The sequence below is a fragment of the Cricetulus griseus genome (assembly GCF_003668045.3).
Source record: "Cricetulus griseus strain 17A/GY chromosome 1 unlocalized genomic scaffold, alternate assembly CriGri-PICRH-1.0 chr1_1, whole genome shotgun sequence".
In the NCBI taxonomy this organism is placed as follows: domain Eukaryota; kingdom Metazoa; phylum Chordata; class Mammalia; order Rodentia; family Cricetidae; genus Cricetulus; species Cricetulus griseus.
Genome location: NW_023276807.1, coordinates 179,312,076 through 179,328,803, shown reverse-complemented (window position 1 = coordinate 179,328,803; position 16,728 = coordinate 179,312,076). Strand labels below are relative to the sequence as shown.

At 41.3% G+C, this 16,728-nt stretch overlaps 1 protein-coding gene across 1 annotated transcript in view; it reads right to left on the bottom strand.

The window, feature by feature from the left end:
- Window positions 1-574: 574 nt before the first annotated feature.
- Sh2d4b (SH2 domain containing 4B) overlaps window positions 575-16,728 on the bottom strand; it is a 105,721-nt gene continuing 89,567 nt past the window's right edge. The window contains exons 7-8 of the mRNA XM_027389420.2: window positions 5,471-5,691; window positions 575-1,033 (exon numbers count right to left, since the gene is read on the bottom strand). Coding sequence (XP_027245221.1) covers window positions 941-1,033; window positions 5,471-5,691 — 314 coding nt within the window. The 3' untranslated portion in view covers window positions 575-940. The remainder of the gene's footprint in view (window positions 1,034-5,470; window positions 5,692-16,728) is intronic.

The following is a 16,728-nucleotide window of genomic DNA, read 5'->3' as shown; positions in this document are numbered from 1 at the left end:
GTCTTCCAGATTTCAGAACCTGCAATACTTCTGTCACATCTACTGTCTCCTTATCTGTGGCCAAAAGGGAACAACATAATTATACTCAAATTAGGTACCATCCCTGAGTTACTAATTTATCGGAATCTTGCTCTCATCATTATGAAGAACATGTTCAGATTAAGAAGACAGAAGAATTAAAGTGAAAACAGAGCTAAGCCTTTAAGTGAGAGCATCCTAGACAGTAAATGCCTCATCAAATATCTAAAACTCATCCCTGGACTTATAATCCATCTCAGATCTTATGCATATCACATGACATCATTACCTCAATATTCCAAAATAGGAGCCAAGATATGAGATGATGTAGAAGTGGTTAAACAAGGAAGCATAGAGTCAGTCCCCTGTTCTGAAAGCAGAGTTTTGAAACTTGAAGTAATTTCCATGATGGTATCAACAAGCTCATGAACACTAGTAAAAACACAACATCTGTGTTTTCTATGTATGTTAGTTACAAGCCTGCTTGTGAGGTCTGTGACTATATGACATAGTTTATAAAATAATTTGCTAGAAACTATTGCACATTGGTGTTGGGAGGTTTTTCAGAAAGGCATTCACTCAATGAACACTTATTGGGTGTTGACCCTATGGTTCGGCACTGGAATTGCTTTGGGTTACTAAAATGATCCATTCACTCTAAAGAGTTCAGCTTATCACAGCCATGACAATCAAGCCTCCAGGAGCATTAGTTATTTAGGGTTTCTGTCTTGAGCTTTGGGCTGGGACCAGTCTCACAAATGCAGTCAGATTTTTGCAGGTCACATTCTGGAAACACACTGGTACCATTGTTCATCTGATGGATGGTGGATCTTCTGGAAGGCCATGAGGCTTTGAGTTGGAATAGTCTTAAGCTCAATTCAAAATTGGGATATTCAAAGCAGTCCATAGAGGAGGAAAAACATCATTCAAACAACAAATGATAGTCTGGTGGGCTACCCCTCTGTCCACAAGGTTCCTGCAGCAACTCTCCCCCTGAAACAGTGATTATTTCCTCCTAATGGGAAAAAGAAGAAAAGAAATCCAATTAGGATCAAGAAGAGATATAAATACTCATGGGAAATCAGGTAGAGAACTGGTGACAGAAAGACTAAGCCATGCATCTACCTCTCCTCAATCAACTTTCCAGAAATAAAAGGGGAAATCTTTTAAGAAGAAATGCATCACTGCTTTATGAGAAAATAAGAAGGAAGACTACTGACAAGTAAACCTGTGAAATAATTGTTGAAAAACAAATGATTGTCTGAGAAGTGCATGCTGAAAACAGATTGGAGACACAACTCCAATGAATATTTGCCCCCGTTCTTGGTGAGGAGACCCAAAGAACAGACATCCCCATAGCCTTCAAAGAGCCACTCTTTGGTGGCCCCAAGTCTACAGCAGATTTCTAAAAAACATATCAAGCTTATAAGGAAACAGAAAGAATCTTTAAGAGATCTACATTATCTTTCTCAACGGGTTAAGTCATCCATGAAACAAGAGTGGGCTGTTATAAGAAAAAATGAGCATGCAATTGAAAAACATGGGTGTTTAAATTAAAAATATTTTCAGCAGAATAGATGTAACTAAAGAACAATTTGGTGGATACAGGAATTGTAATATCAAGAAAAAGATACCTAAAAATGGGAAATGGACTGTGAATAAGAAAAGATAATTTACAAGTGACTAACTGGAAGTAGTCATTAAGTATATGAAAAGACACCTCAGCATCAGTGGCCGTGAGAGAAATGTAAGCTAGGTAATAGTGAGCTATACTGTCTGCCAAGGTGATGGAAGAAACAGCCTCATATAGTTCTAGCAGGAACATGAATTGGTGTCATGTTTTTTGGATGACAATCTGGCAGGTCTTCTGTAATTAAAATGTGCATACTTTTCTTTCCAACAATTTCATTTCAAGGAATTGATCCTGGCAAATGCTGCACATGTATCCATAGTGACAAAGTGACAGATACATAGTACAGAAGTCTCTGAAAACTGCTCATGATCATGAAACTGGAAGGTGAAGATATGGGCACAAGAGGAGAATGAGTAATTAAGCTGTACGCTACACCCATACCAGGGAGTCCATGGAGCATTTACAAGTTCTCCTACATATAGTAATATGTGGGAAGATCTGCTAGACATAGTTTTGAGACAGGTTCTTATGAGTCATAGGCTAGCCTTAAGCTTACTATGTAGCTGAAGATGGCCTTGAACATTTTATCCTCCTCTCTCTGCCTCTTGAGTGCTGAGATCACAAACTCAACTGGGTGGATACACTATCCACCCAGTTTATGTGATGCTGGAGCAAGCGCTTTAATAACTGACCTTCATTTTAATAACAGAAAGCACCTCCTAATGATGTTAGAGTATTTTTCATCGCTCTACACAGTGATACCTCATTGAAGAGGAAACTGAGCCACAAAAGCCTGAGTAGAAGGCCAAAGCAATGCATAATAATGAAGTTGAGATTTAATCTTGACATTCTGGTTCCAGGACCTTCTACAGTTTAATAAATATGGGGTTGGAGCTTAAATTTTGGGGTTATATGCTGTAAAACTCACAAAAATACAAGACAGTTGTGGTGGTACATGCTTCTAATTCCAGAACTCATGAGGCAGAAGCAGATGGATCTCTGTGAGTTTGAGCCAACCTGGTCTAAAAGTAAGTTCCAGGGCATCCAGGGCTGTTACACAGAGAAACCCTGTCTTAAAAAAAAATCACATAACTATGTATTTTCTTATGTGCATGAGTTTTGCTATTATGGCCCAGCAAATAACATATGGCACACTAGTAATTCAAGACAGAAGATGGAATTGGAAGCTGAAAATAGATGAGGCTGACATACTAATGTAATCACAAACTGATAGTGTAATTAAAAATTAATTTATCAAAACTGACCACCAGACCTCCATGTGGGCATAGATGACATCTCTGTGTAGGACTAGAATAAAATTGTTGATCTCCAGAATTTAAATTTGGAATAAATAACGCCCTTCGGAGACATCTGGTCTGGCCTTCCTGTGCAGAAGCTGCCCTGAGAACTGGGCACTGACACTTTGATTGAAGCACTGGTGGAGACAAGGAGCCATAGCTAGTGAAGTAGCTTGTTTTGAGTAGAAAAAGTAAACACTGGGTCTCAGTGGAAAGCTCAAACTGGAGAGGAAGGCAGCCAGAGGCTTAACTCTTGATTGCAGCTGGTACCAGTCATGAGAACTTAGCCAAGTACCTTGGCCTCCCTGGTCTTGGTTTCCTGGGCTGTGAAAAGGGCTAAGGTGCCTCTTAGCCCTTATAACATAGGGGACACAGTGATTATGAGGGTATGTATGCTTAACCCAGAACAATACTACCAGAATCCACACACTCCCTTCCTCCTAGCTCTGGAAGTTATAAGGTCATTCTCAACACAATGAGAAATCCACCCTGACCAAGTCTAGTTCCACAGTAGTACTCAGAGTCCAGGTATCTGTGAATAAACTGTTCTCCTCCCCACCCGCCTCTCTCTCCCTCCTTCTCTGCTTTTGGTGTAGTGTTGCTGCTGCTGCTGCTGCTTTGGTTGGTTGAGGGTTTTGTTGTTGTTGTTGTTTGCTGCCCTTGAACTGGTGATTCTCCTGCCTCAGCATCAACAGTGCTGAGATTACAGGTATTTCCCAACATGCCTAGCTAGACAGGTGATTTTCTATGTCTTTTATTCATAAGGCCAGGTAGGGAGGATCTCTCAAGGTCTGGCTCTTTTGTGGATGGATAAAATTTTTAAAAAGCAATATACAATTCAAGAGATGCTATTACAGAAAAACCTCAGTGCAAGCAATTCTGTGACACCTTCTACACCTGTGAAACTCAAGTAGCTGTTAGACATGGAGTTCTCATAAGTTTATCCCAGAATCCCCCAGACCTTCCCTTCTTGTTGATGAGGTACAACTGTTCTTGCAGTTATGACTGCTGCCAAGAACTGCATTTAGTCCAAAAGCTGCTTCTCACTATGATATATATGAGACGTTTGTAAGACGGCATCTTTCCCGATGTGGGTCAGGGATGAGACAAATGACAGAGTACTGGACACAGGGTCTCCATACTTAATGGACAATAGATGGTGCAGTTATGTATATAATCTTGTTTAAAGTCTACAAGATCTCAAATAAGCACTATGTGTATACTTATATGCTTGATGTTAGTCTTTGAATGTGCTCCACAAAAGCATGTGTTGCAGACATAAATACAATGTCTATGATAGGACCCAGAATCATATCAAAGGGCTCTGCCTCCATAGGTAGATCAAAATAATTATCTCAGGAATGGGTTCCTTGTTATAAAGTTTCCCCTTATGCATATGTGTGTGTGTGTGTGTGTGTGTGTGTGAGAGAGAGAGAGAGAGAGAGAGAGAGAGAGAGAGAGAGAGAGAGATGCATGTGTCTGCATGTGTGCATAGTGATCTTGCCTGTGCACATAGGAAAGTGTGGAGGTGAGAGGTCACTCTCCAACTTAATTTTTGAGACAGAGCCTCTTCTCTGAGCATGGAACTTGCCATTTTGGCTACATTGGATGGTTTATGAGCCCTCAGGATCTGCCTGTTTCTACCATCTCACTCTTAACCTAGAACTGGGATACAGATGTATGCAGCCAATGACTGTGTTCCACATGGGTGTTGGGGACCTGAGCTCAGGTGTGATGCTCACAAAGCAAGCACTCTACCCACTGAGCCATATCCATAGGCCCATAGTTGAACCCCTCTTTCACTTGCCCACTTTCTTGTTCTCACTTCCCCTCTCCCTCCTTCAGTCTTCCACATTCTGCCAGGAGATGATATAGCAAGAAAACCTCCTTAAATGTCACCCTCCTTGAGAGAAAGTCCCTCCATCTTGGACTTCTCAGATTCCAAAACTGAAAATATGGGTTTCTTTCCTTTATAAATTTTTCAATATGTTTTGCTCTGTTGTATTGGCAACAAAAACAGAGAACATGGAAGCTCGGTAAGACTAAGTGACCTGGACAAGGTCACACATGTCCCAAGTGGAAAAGCATGTTCCGACAAGAAAACTGGTGACTCTATTGTGGAGATATGTTGCTATAGACACACAGATGCTTGTTGCACTCCAGTGAGCTTCAAAGCTGCCAGAGTTCTGGGTAGCAGTTGTTCCAAAGGTGAGACTAAGATGGGGCTTGGACTGAGAGCCAGCTATCAATCCCTGTGCTGACAACAGCCACTCAAAGGAGAGGGGCCTGGAAGTGGGGTTACAGATGCACAGGAGGTCAAAGCATGAGGCATGAGGCATGAGGCAGATGGGAGACCATGGACCCCATAGCCTGCCCTGGACAACCTCTAGTCTCTTCTACCTGAATGTGCTGTAGTTCTGAGGCCCTGAACATTAAGCTTATAGCCTGCACTTGCTCCATGCTCTCTTCAGCACAATTTTCTGCCAATTCCATACCCTACTAACATTTCAAAGAAGAATACCTTGTGGAAATCAATGAGATCTGTGAGGGTGGCATGGCGATTGGGGTCCACTCCCAGAAAACTGTAGAAGTCCCCAGAGGCATCCACAAGGAAGTGCTTGAAGCCTCTCTGCAGGCGGTAGGACAGGGTATAACCCCAGATCTTCTCACTGACCCGGACCAGAAATGCTCCCTCAGTCATATTCTCCAAAAGGTCTTCTGCATTCTCTCTGCTAATAATTCCTAATGGGAAAAAAAGGAAAGGAAAAAAATTAAGAGGCCTTTATAAGTTCTATACCTCTTTCTTCTCCACTGCCAAGTCATCACCAACCCCTTTCTCTCTGGCTCAGTTTTCATGCCAACCATGCTGTCTGGGTATGGGAAGGAAGGAGAAGGGTCTCAGGGGGGGAGTTGCTGGTCTATACCTGCTGCTGCAGAAGTATACTGACCCAGAGCCTGGGGACAGCATCCCTACATGGACCAGAGTGGTGCATGCTTTCTTCCAAATTAAACCACACTAATTTGGATTAATTGGGTAAGCAAGAAATTACTAATGAACTAGAATTATAGTATCTATTGATTACAAATACTAGAGAGCCTTAAAGCCCAGAGTTAATGACTAGCCAGAATGATGGAGGACCATGCCACAATGACCTGGTACAGTAGATGAAACATGAACAGTGTTTTCTCTTAAGGCAGAAGGGTCCAACACTGTGACATTGAAGCACAACTTTGTCATTAAAAGAGTTCACCTTAAAATAATGCACAATCATAATGCTTCTAGTATGTTTATAATTTTCTTTACATCTGTCCTGGGGCACATGCTGCCCCTGGGCATGAAGGAAGCCTCCTCTGATTGCCTATACACACTGAGCACAAGATTCCTTAGTGGGACAAATAATGATTCTCCATTTTCCACAAGACCTTTCTAAGGTGCTTCAACCTATGCCATATGGTACCATCACAGCATGGAGGTCAGGTCTGGCCTTGGGATTACTTATGTACCAGCAGCAGCCCCTAGCAATGCTTTCCTAAAGACGCCTTCATCCAAGTGACTGGGAGAAGCCAAGTATTGGCTGGGTCAAACTCTGGAGATCATGGAGGTAGGAAGAGGAGAGGGAGCCAGAAGAGGTAGATTCATTCTTCAGCACCTCCCCACACCAAAGCATCTTCTGACAAACCCTTAACTTCTCTAATGCTCTTTGATATTTATATGACTATAACCCAGCTCTTTTCCACAGGTACATTATGGCTTTCAAATGCAATAAAAAGGTTCCCGATGTTTTTGTTTGGTTAGTGGTTTTTGATCCTGGCAATAGTTGTAGCTTTGGCGGGTCCTATCTTCTGCTGTTTTAGAAGAACAATGAATTGTAACACATGCCCCTCTACACAACTTCTTGCCTACTTGCAAGGGTCACTCCCTTTGTGTTCCTTGTTTGCCAAAGAACCCTTTAAAGACAGTCAACATGCTTGAGGGTTACTGCTTACATCTTCTCCCAGGACTCAGAACAAATGGCAACCAAGCTGGCTAGTTCTCCCCAACCATGCAAGGTAAGTGGATAGCCCAGGAGATAGAGGAATGCCTCCTAACCACAGGCATCTAAAGAAAGTACATTGTGCCATGCCAGTGAAGCACCATAGCGTGATCTCAGATAAGAAGCACAGAAGAATTGGTTTCTGACCATTAAATTTAATTGTCAACATGACACAATGTAAAATCACCTGAGAGATGATCTAGATCAGACTGGCTTGTGTGCATGTCTATGCAAGACTGTTTTGAATGCCTTAAATGATATGGAAATATGTAGTTGGCATTATCTTTGGGCCACTGACCACTCCCAAATAAAGACATGGAGACTTATTATTGATTATAGATGCTCCATCTTAGCTTAGGCTTGTCCCACTAGCTCTTTGAATTTAATTTAACCTGTTTCTATTCAACCACATTTTGTCTTGGGAATTTTTATCTTTCTTTCTGTATGTTCAATTTTCCTGCTTACTCTGTGTCTGGCTAGCTGGTTCCTGGCATCTCTTTTTCTTTCTTCCTTTTCCTTCTTTTCTTATTCTTCCCACCCAGAAGTCCCACTTATACCTCTTCCATCAATGTTGTCTGTTTAGCTTTTTATTAGACCCATCAGGTGCCTTAGGCAAGCAAGGTAAAAGAGCAACACATCTTTACAAAATTAAACAAATGCAACACATCTTTAAATAGTTAAACATTTGCAACACATCATTGCATAATTAAACAAATATTCTGCAACATGAAGACCCAGCAGGAAAGCAGGCAGCACCATTCCCTGGCTTGAGGTCCTGAAAATATAGAAACCTAACTGAGCATTAAATATTCATACTTTCACTTATTTTCTGCTCTTGACTTTAGATGTATGACCAGCAGCTTCAAATTCCTGGTCCTGGTTTACCCATTGTGATAGACTGCAAACTAGCATTGTAAACGAAATAACCCTTTATCCCCTAAATTGCTTCTTGTTTACACATTCTCTTATAGCAACAAAAATGATACTAAAAGAAGATTGTGCACCCTTTATGGGCTTCCTACCCTAGGATCTGATTCACTACTACATTTATAAGTCATAACTTTGGTATCTACCTCTCTCATCATGAATCTCCTATAGAAATGTTTCCATTTTGAGGCATAAAAGCCAAAGGTTGTAATAAGGAACCGTGAGAAACTAATGTCAGAGCCAGCATTGGACACTAGCTGACACTATGACCCCCATCTCATCTAATCTTCATAGCACCTTGTTATCAAGGGATTGTAACAGAGAATACAGAGAGGTTCAGGACTTCCCATGAACACAGAGATGTTAAGGGTAGAGTCCAGACTTAGACTTAGGTCCTCAGACCTCCAAGTGCAGGGTTCTTTGCACTACACGATTTTATCTCATAAAGGACAGAAAATGCTGGAAAGATACAATAAAAGGGAGATTAAGGAAGGCTGTGTGGAGGCAATGGAGAGAGACAAGAAGTGGGGCTTTATAGCTTGGTAGATTGTGCATAAATAGCAAAGGGAATAACAGTAAGGTGTTAATAAGAGAAAATGGGATGACAGAGTAAAGAGGTCTACCATGGGTCACTTACATAAATGTAATTTGAAGGACGTAGACAGTATCGAAAGAGATTTAGAGACATAGAAGACAGAACAGAAGACCTCACAACTGTATACTCTAATCCCAGAAGGGAGGCAAGAAGAGGAGAAGGAGTCAGACATAGTACTTAAATCTGAGTGGTTGAGAATTATCAAATACATATGGTAAAGCTGTACAAAGATATTTAATATCACCTTTATTAACCAGGAAGAAAGGCCAGATTACCAATAAAGATCAAACAGTTATGGTAACTCCTAATTGCAGTAATAGAAGCCATAGGAAATTAAAATAATATACTCAGTGTACTAAGAGGAAAACAACTATATTTAATGAGACAATATTTTGAGATGAGCACAATAAAGTCATCTTCAGAAAAGTAAACTTGAGGGAGTTTGTTACTAAAGGATATAGTTTAGGCAAAAAGAAAATGTATCCTGGGAAGAAAATGTGAGGATCAGGAATGGTGAGTACATGTTGTGGGTCAGTCTAAACACAAACAATAACCCAACCTACAGCACGATGAGAACAGAATGAGTGTTTTACAAATGTCAAATATAATGAATAATGGAAATGTGGTAGCTATACACAATGGAATTTTATTCAGTTGTAAAGAAAAATGAAATGATAGAATTTGCAGGAAAATGGAAGTCTAGAAAATGTTATACTAAGTGAAATAACCCAGTCTCAAAAAAACAAACATAAGTGTTTGTCCCACTCAAATGTGGATCCTAATGTCAAATCTTTAGATTTGTGTGTTTAATTTGAAGTGTCAATGGAATCCAGAAAACTAGAAAGGGGCTATTGGTGGGCAGGAAGAAGAAGATCTTAAGGGAGGGGGTGTTCTACTTTGGTTTCTGTTTCTGTGATGAACACTGTAACCAAAAGCAATTTCAGAAGGAAGGTGTCTATTTTGGCTTACAATTGCAGCTCATCACTGAGGGAACCCAGGATGTGAACTCAAGGCAGGAACCTGGAAGCATAAAGTGAACAAGAAGTCACAGATTAGGGCTACTCACTGACATAGTCCCAGTGATTTGCTCATCCTGTTTTCTCATACCACCAAGAACCTCCTAACCATGGGTGGCAATGCCCCCAGGGGGCTGGACTCTGTTCTACAAACTTTCTTACAGGCCAATCTGATGGAAGCATTTTTTAATGGGGATTCCTCTTCCCAGATAACTTTAACTTGTGTCAAGTTGAAAAAAAAAAAAACTAACCAGGACAAGGTAATAATAGAATGCAAATGATATCAAGGGGGAAAGTAAAATAATGGGGAAGGAAGTTTATGTAGGTAGATAGATAGTAGAGTAGGGCAAAGGAGGAAGTGGTAGAGGATATTTGAAAATGATATAAGAAAACCTATTTTGTATTTCTTACTACACACACACCATACATAGACATATATACATTAATTTATTTGCAATTACCCTACACAAGGAATAATGTTCCTCCAAGAAGCACAGGTTGCCACATAGAAAGCCCAGTCAGGACTATCCAAGAAGGTCCCAACACAATGCAGGCTGTGGCCACAGCTCTTGGTTGCCTACCAGAACTTGATCACAAGACCTTATTGGTGAAGACACTGAGTTAATAAGACATGGAGAAATCAAGTTGATGCTGACCGTGAAGCTTCCTTCCTGCCAGCTAGCTTTCACAGTATCAGGAGGTGCTATGTAGGCTGCTGTGGGGAGAAAGTCATCAACAGCACTATCCATCTGTAAACTACAATAATTAGTGTGACCGGATATAGCCATGGTGCAATAGTGGCACAAATGTTATGAGAGTAACCACTCTTTCCCCTTGGATTTAAGCCCACAGAAGGAATCAAATGTCTGGTACTATAACTGTCCAAGAACTCACTGTTGAGAAGCTTACAGGCCCCAAAGAAGAACTACTATTATTCTGCTAAGAGAACACCATATCAAACTGACCTCTAAATCTGAATCTTCATAACTATACATTAGTGCAGCTCTTAGACCACATCAAAGAAGCTTGTTTTCCCAGTGGATGGTAGCTATTGCAAAACTCACAAATATTCAAAATACAAAAGCAAAGTTTCAGTGGACTATTCAGCCACAAATGGGACATCTTCACCACATTCTCCCATGGTTCAGGGACTATCTTGGAAGAGGGGACAGAGAGATTGTAAGACCAAGAGGTTGGGAAGGACCAGAGCCAAACAGAGTCTTCAGGACTTGACAGGACCACTGCATTCAAGAACTCACACACCTGTGGTTGCCTACAAAGATCAAGCTAGTCAGTATTCTAGTGTGGGGTGGGGAGAGGGGTTTGTTCCCCCTAGTCATAACTGAAGTTATTGACAGCTGCTGGCTTCTGGTGAAGGGAGAGTCAGTTTACCTTAAGGTTGTGGCCCCTAATAAGTTGATCATACCACAGTCAATGGCTGAACATCCAGGAGTAGATGGACAGCACAAACTGTCTTGGTTAATTATATGTGGGGGTGTGGGACACCAAGTTGTGAGGGAGTAAGAATATGGGAAGTGGATCTGGGAGGAGTTAGAGTGAATAGGAGGAAGATGTTGTCTTGGTGCTGTACTATTGCCATGGAGGGACACCATGACTATGGCAACTCTTATAAGAAAAAGCATTTAATTGAGGGCTTGCTTAATTTCAGAAATTTATTCCAGTATCATCATGGCAGGAAGCATGATTGCACACAGGCAGACATGGTACTAGAGATGCAACTAAGAGGTTTACATCTAGACCCACAGGCAGCAGAAATAGAGAGACTCTGGACCTGGCATGTAATTTTGAAACCTCAAAGCCCATCCCCAGTGATACATGTCCACCAAGAAAACCATACTTCCTAATCCTTTTCAAATAATGCCACTCCTTGATGACTAAACATGCAAATATATGAGACTATGGGAGTGATCCTTATTCAAGCCACCATAGAGGTGAATATGATCAAAATACATTGTCAGAAATTCTCAAAGAATTAATAAAAATATCATAATTTAAAACAGATCAATTACAGCAAAAACAATTTTAGTAGTAGGAAGCAGGATATTCCAGTTTTAAAGTCCTGTTTGCTTATATTAAGTTATATACTAACTTTATAATTTATAGGAATATATGATAAATTACCCAAATCAACCAATAAGAAACAGATAGTAATAGCACACAACCCCCAAATAATAAAAGCAGAAAATGAATGAGGGACAGAATTTAGTGAAGCATGAAAGACAAGATCAACTGAAGAGTAAGCTCTTCATGACTCCTTCTACATCACAGAACTAAATAAAGTCTTAGAGATTGACAGATAAGCAGCAAATGAAGGAAAAGAAACAATATCTAAAGCATTTGGGACCAGGATCCCACCTGGTATAAGAGCAGGAAGGGAAGGAAGGAGGGAGGGAGGGAAAGAGGGAGGGAGGGAGGGAGGGAGGGAGGGAGGGAGGGAGGGAGGGAGGGAGGGAGGGAGGGAGAGATGAGCTGGAGGGTAGTCCATAAGAATTAAATAGAAAGCAGGGGGCTCACTAAATGAAACTAGATGGCTAAATGTGAATGCAAGAAGCAAAGGTGAGTCTATCCAGAGCCACCACCAACCAATAAAAATGGAATCAAAACTCAGCAAGATACAGACAAAGGTAAAGGGGAGAAGTAGGTTCACACCTACCAGAGAGAAGGGACAGAGCCTAGCTGTGGTGGTTTGACTGTCCCCCACAAGTTCATAGATTTGAATGCTTGGTCACTAGGGAGTGGCACTATAAGGAGGTGGGGCCTTGTTGGAGGAGGTGTTTCCATGCTGGAGTAGGTGTGGCCTTGTTGGAGAAAGTATGGCCTTTGAGGTTTCAAATGTCAAGCCAGGTCCAGTGTCTCTCTTTTCCTGCTGCCTGCAGATCTGCTCTCCAGCACCATGTCTCCCTGCATGCCACCATGCTTCCTGCCCTGATGGTAATGGACTAAACATCTGAAATATAAACCAGCGCCAATTAAATGTTTTCCTTTACTAGAGTTGTCGTGGTCATGGTGTCTCTTCACAGCAATAGAACTCGACTAATATACTAGCCATCTCAAAAAGTCAGCTGCTCTGTCTGTGAACTATGTACAGAAGAGGAAGCTCTGCTGAGTTAGAAATTCATCCCCTGGAAAGTTCAGGAAAATGAATTTTACCTAAAAAGTCAGTCACAGAGAAGCCACAAGGTCAAATCACATATTACAGTACCATGAGGAAAGGAGTGACCTGAAGTCATTCCCCATGGTTGACATATGTTGACCCTCTCTATAACTCTCTACTTGTACTGAACATGTACAGACTTTTCCTTCTCATTATTTCCTAAACAATATAGCGTAACAACTGTGTATATAGCACATGTATCATATTGGGCACTATAGTCATCCAGAGATAACATATACAGGGAGATATACAAAGATGTTATGCAAATACTATACACTTATAAAAAGACTGAAACTGAAAGTTGATGTCATTGGGATGTCTTAATTCAAGAACAAGTGGATACCTAGAAGCAAATGTATATACAAGAACTCTTTCAAGAGATCATGCTAAACTTGCCTGGCAGAATGGCTGTCTGCTGGGAAGGAAAGAACCAGAGTGAAGAGCAAAGATAAAGTTGAGTATGTTGATAAATAGGGGCAGCCTTGTTTCTTTTGATAATTAGTTTTAGGAGTGAGGAAAGAAAGGGGTGGTTAATGTCTTCAACTTTCAGCATTTAAGATTTTTTTCAAAGACACAGCCTCCTAAGGGGTCATCAGGTAAAGAGGCAAGATGACCTCAAGGTTAAACTTGAAGGTGAATGGCCTTAGCTAGTAAGTCATTGATGAGAGATGCTGAAATACAGAGGCTCCAAGATAGCCTGGATGTTTAGGCTGACCAGTACTAGGAAGCACAACCCCTAAGCCCTGTCCATGCCAAACATGAGATCATTATACTACTACAGTGAGTATAGTGAACACAGAGGACAAGGTCCAAAGGGTGACTTTCTGTGACTCCCTCCCAAGCCTGTGATTATTTCTTTGCATTGAGACTTCATCTTGGAAAGGGAACTGAAGTTAGAGAGACTGACCAAACTGAGAAGATAGACCGTGAGCTTAAATGATTGGACTTTCCCCAGAAAATTAAAGAGCTACATTAAAAGAGATGCATACCAAAGGAGACAAGACCACCTTTTTCTGAAGCAAAAAAAAAAAAATGATGGTCACTTTTTACATGTATGCGCAGGCATGCACCGTGATGCACACATGTGAAAGTCAGAGGATAAAGTGCAGTTGATTCTCTCCTCTCACCACTCAGGCTGGAGGACTGAAATCAGGTCATCAGGCTTGGCAAGTACCTTTACCTGCTGAGCCATCTCATAGCCTGCTAATTACTAGTTTAAACTAAAACATAAAAAGCATGCCCATTTACAGAGTACTGTGTGATCATGTGACAACTTTATGCAAAAGTGTCACTGGTAAGATTATGTGTGTTTATTTAATCATTAACAGGGACTAAACGTCAAAATTAAGATTGATTATCAAAATATCTGAGTTGGGGCTAGTAAGATGGCTCAGCAGTCAAGAGTGCTTGGGGTAGCCCCATGGGCATTGGGAATGCACACCTTTAGTCCCAGCATTCAGGAGGCAGAGGCAGGTGGATTTCTGTGAGTTCAAGACCAGCCTGGTCTACAGAGCAAGTGCCAGGATAGACTCCAAAGCTACACAAAGAATCCTGTCTCGTAAAACAAAAAACAAAAAAGAGCAAACCAACAACAAAAAAAAGAGTGTTGGGGCTCCTGCAGAGGACCAGAGATGGATCCCCAGTGGCTCACAACTGTCTCAAACTCCAGTGACCCAATGACCTCTTCCCTGGGCACTCATACACAAGGTACCCAGTACAACAAATTGGTACTGACTAGAGACCACTTCCTGAACATCACCAGTAGCACAGACACTAAGATCAACAATTAATAAATGGAACCTCCTGAAACTGAGAAGCTTCTGTAAGGAAAAGAACACAGTCAACAAGGCAAAACAGCAGCCCACAGACTGGGAAAAGATCTTCACCAACCCCACATCAGACAGAGGGCTGATGTCCAAAATTTACAAAGAACTCAAGAAGCTAGCCACCAAAACACCAACCAATCCAATTAAAAGGTGGGGTACAGAACTAAATAGAGAATTCTCAATAAAGGAATGTAAAATGGCTGAAAGACACATAAGAAAGTATTCAACATCCTTAGCCATTAGGGAAATGCAAATCAAAACAACACTGAGATACCATCTTACACCTGTCAGAATAACTAAAATCAATAACACCAATGACAGTTTATGCTGGAGAGGATATGGAGAAAGGGGAACACTTGTCCACTACTGGTGGAAGTGAAAACTTGTACTGCCACTTTGGAAATCAGTATGGTGGTTCCTCAGGAAAATGGGAAACAGTCTACCACAAGATCCAGCAATTCCACTCTTAAGTATATACCCAAAGATGCACATTCATATAACAAAGACATCTGTTCAACCATGTTCATAGCAGCATTATTGTAATAGCCAGGACCTGGAAGCAACCTAGATGCACCTCATCTGAAGAATGGATGGAGAAAATGTGGTACATTTACACAATGGAGTACTACTCAGAAGAAAAAAAAATGGAATCTTGAAATTTGCAGGAAAATGGATAGAACTACAAGAAACCATCCTCAGTGAGGTAACACAGTCACAAAAAGACAAAAATGGTATGTACTCACTCATATATGGATTTTAGACATAGAGCAAAGGAGTACCAGCCTACAATCCACACCACCAGAGAAGCTAGGAAACAAGGAGGACCCTAAAAGAGACATACATGGTTCCTGGAGAAGGGGAAAGGGACAAAATCTCCTGAGCTAATTGGGAGCATGGGGGGAGGGTATAGAGAGCTAGAAGAAAGAGAAGAGGAGAAAAGGGGGGAGATGAAGACATGAGCGGGCAGGAAGATTTAGTCAGGGGAAGAATAGAGGAGAGCAAGAAAAGAGATAGCATAATAGAGGGAGGCATTATAGGTTTAAAGAGAATTCTGGCAGTAGGGAAATGTCCAGAAATATACAAGTTTGACCCCAACTAACAATCTAAGCAATAGTTGAGAGGCTACCTTAAATGCCCTTCTCTGATAATGAGATTGATGACTACCTTATATGTCATCCTAGAGCCTTCATCTAGTAGCTGATGGAAGCAGAAGCAGACACCCACAGCTAAACACTGAGCTGAACTCTGGAATCCAGATGCAGAAAGGGAGGAGTGATAAGCAAAGGGGTCAAGACAAGGCTAGAGAAACCCACAGAAACAGCTGACCTGAATACGGGGAGCTCATGGAGCCCAGACTAATACCTAGGAAACCAGCATAGGACTGTTCCAGACCCCTTGAACAAGGATGTCAGTTTGGAGGTCTGGTTAATCTATGGAGCCTCTGGTAGTGGATCAGTATTTATCCCTACTACACAAATGGACTTTGGGAGCCCACTTCACATAGAGGGATACTCTATTAGCCTAGATACATCGGGGAGGGCCTAGGCCCTTCTCCAAAAGATATGACAGACTTTGAAGATCTCCTATGGATGGCCTCACCTCCCTGGGGAGCAGAAAGGGAATGGAATAAGGGTAGATGGGGGGCATTTGAGGAGGAGAGGGAGAGGGAACTGGGATTGACATGTAAAACGTGCTTGTTTCAAATTTAAATATATAAAAGAAGAAAGGAAGAAAGGAAGGGATTAGGAAAAAGGAAGTTCTATCTGTTTGACATCCTTCTAGGTCAATTTACAAATCTGAACAAGGAATAAGGATGTAGCACAAATGATACAGTGGTTAACTGGCATGCAGAGACCAGAGAGCTCCATTCCCATCACCACACACACTGGATTTGATAGCATAAACCACAAGCCTAAAATTCCAGCACTTGGGACATGGAAGCAGGAGGATTAGAAGTTCAAAGTCATTCTCAGGAAGTTCAAGGCTAGCAAGCTACATAATACCTTAAGAAAGAGAGAGGGGGAAAGAGAGAGACAGAGGGACACAGAGAGAAAGGAAATTTTCCAGGTTTTCAAAGTCATTTTTTATTCACTATTTTTGATAGCTATAAATAAGTGTTCCTACTATAAGAAAATTAGCACAGCACATTTTCATGACTGGGGAATGGATTTCTGAAGTCATGTTCAATGGTGTCGAAACTTAGGGA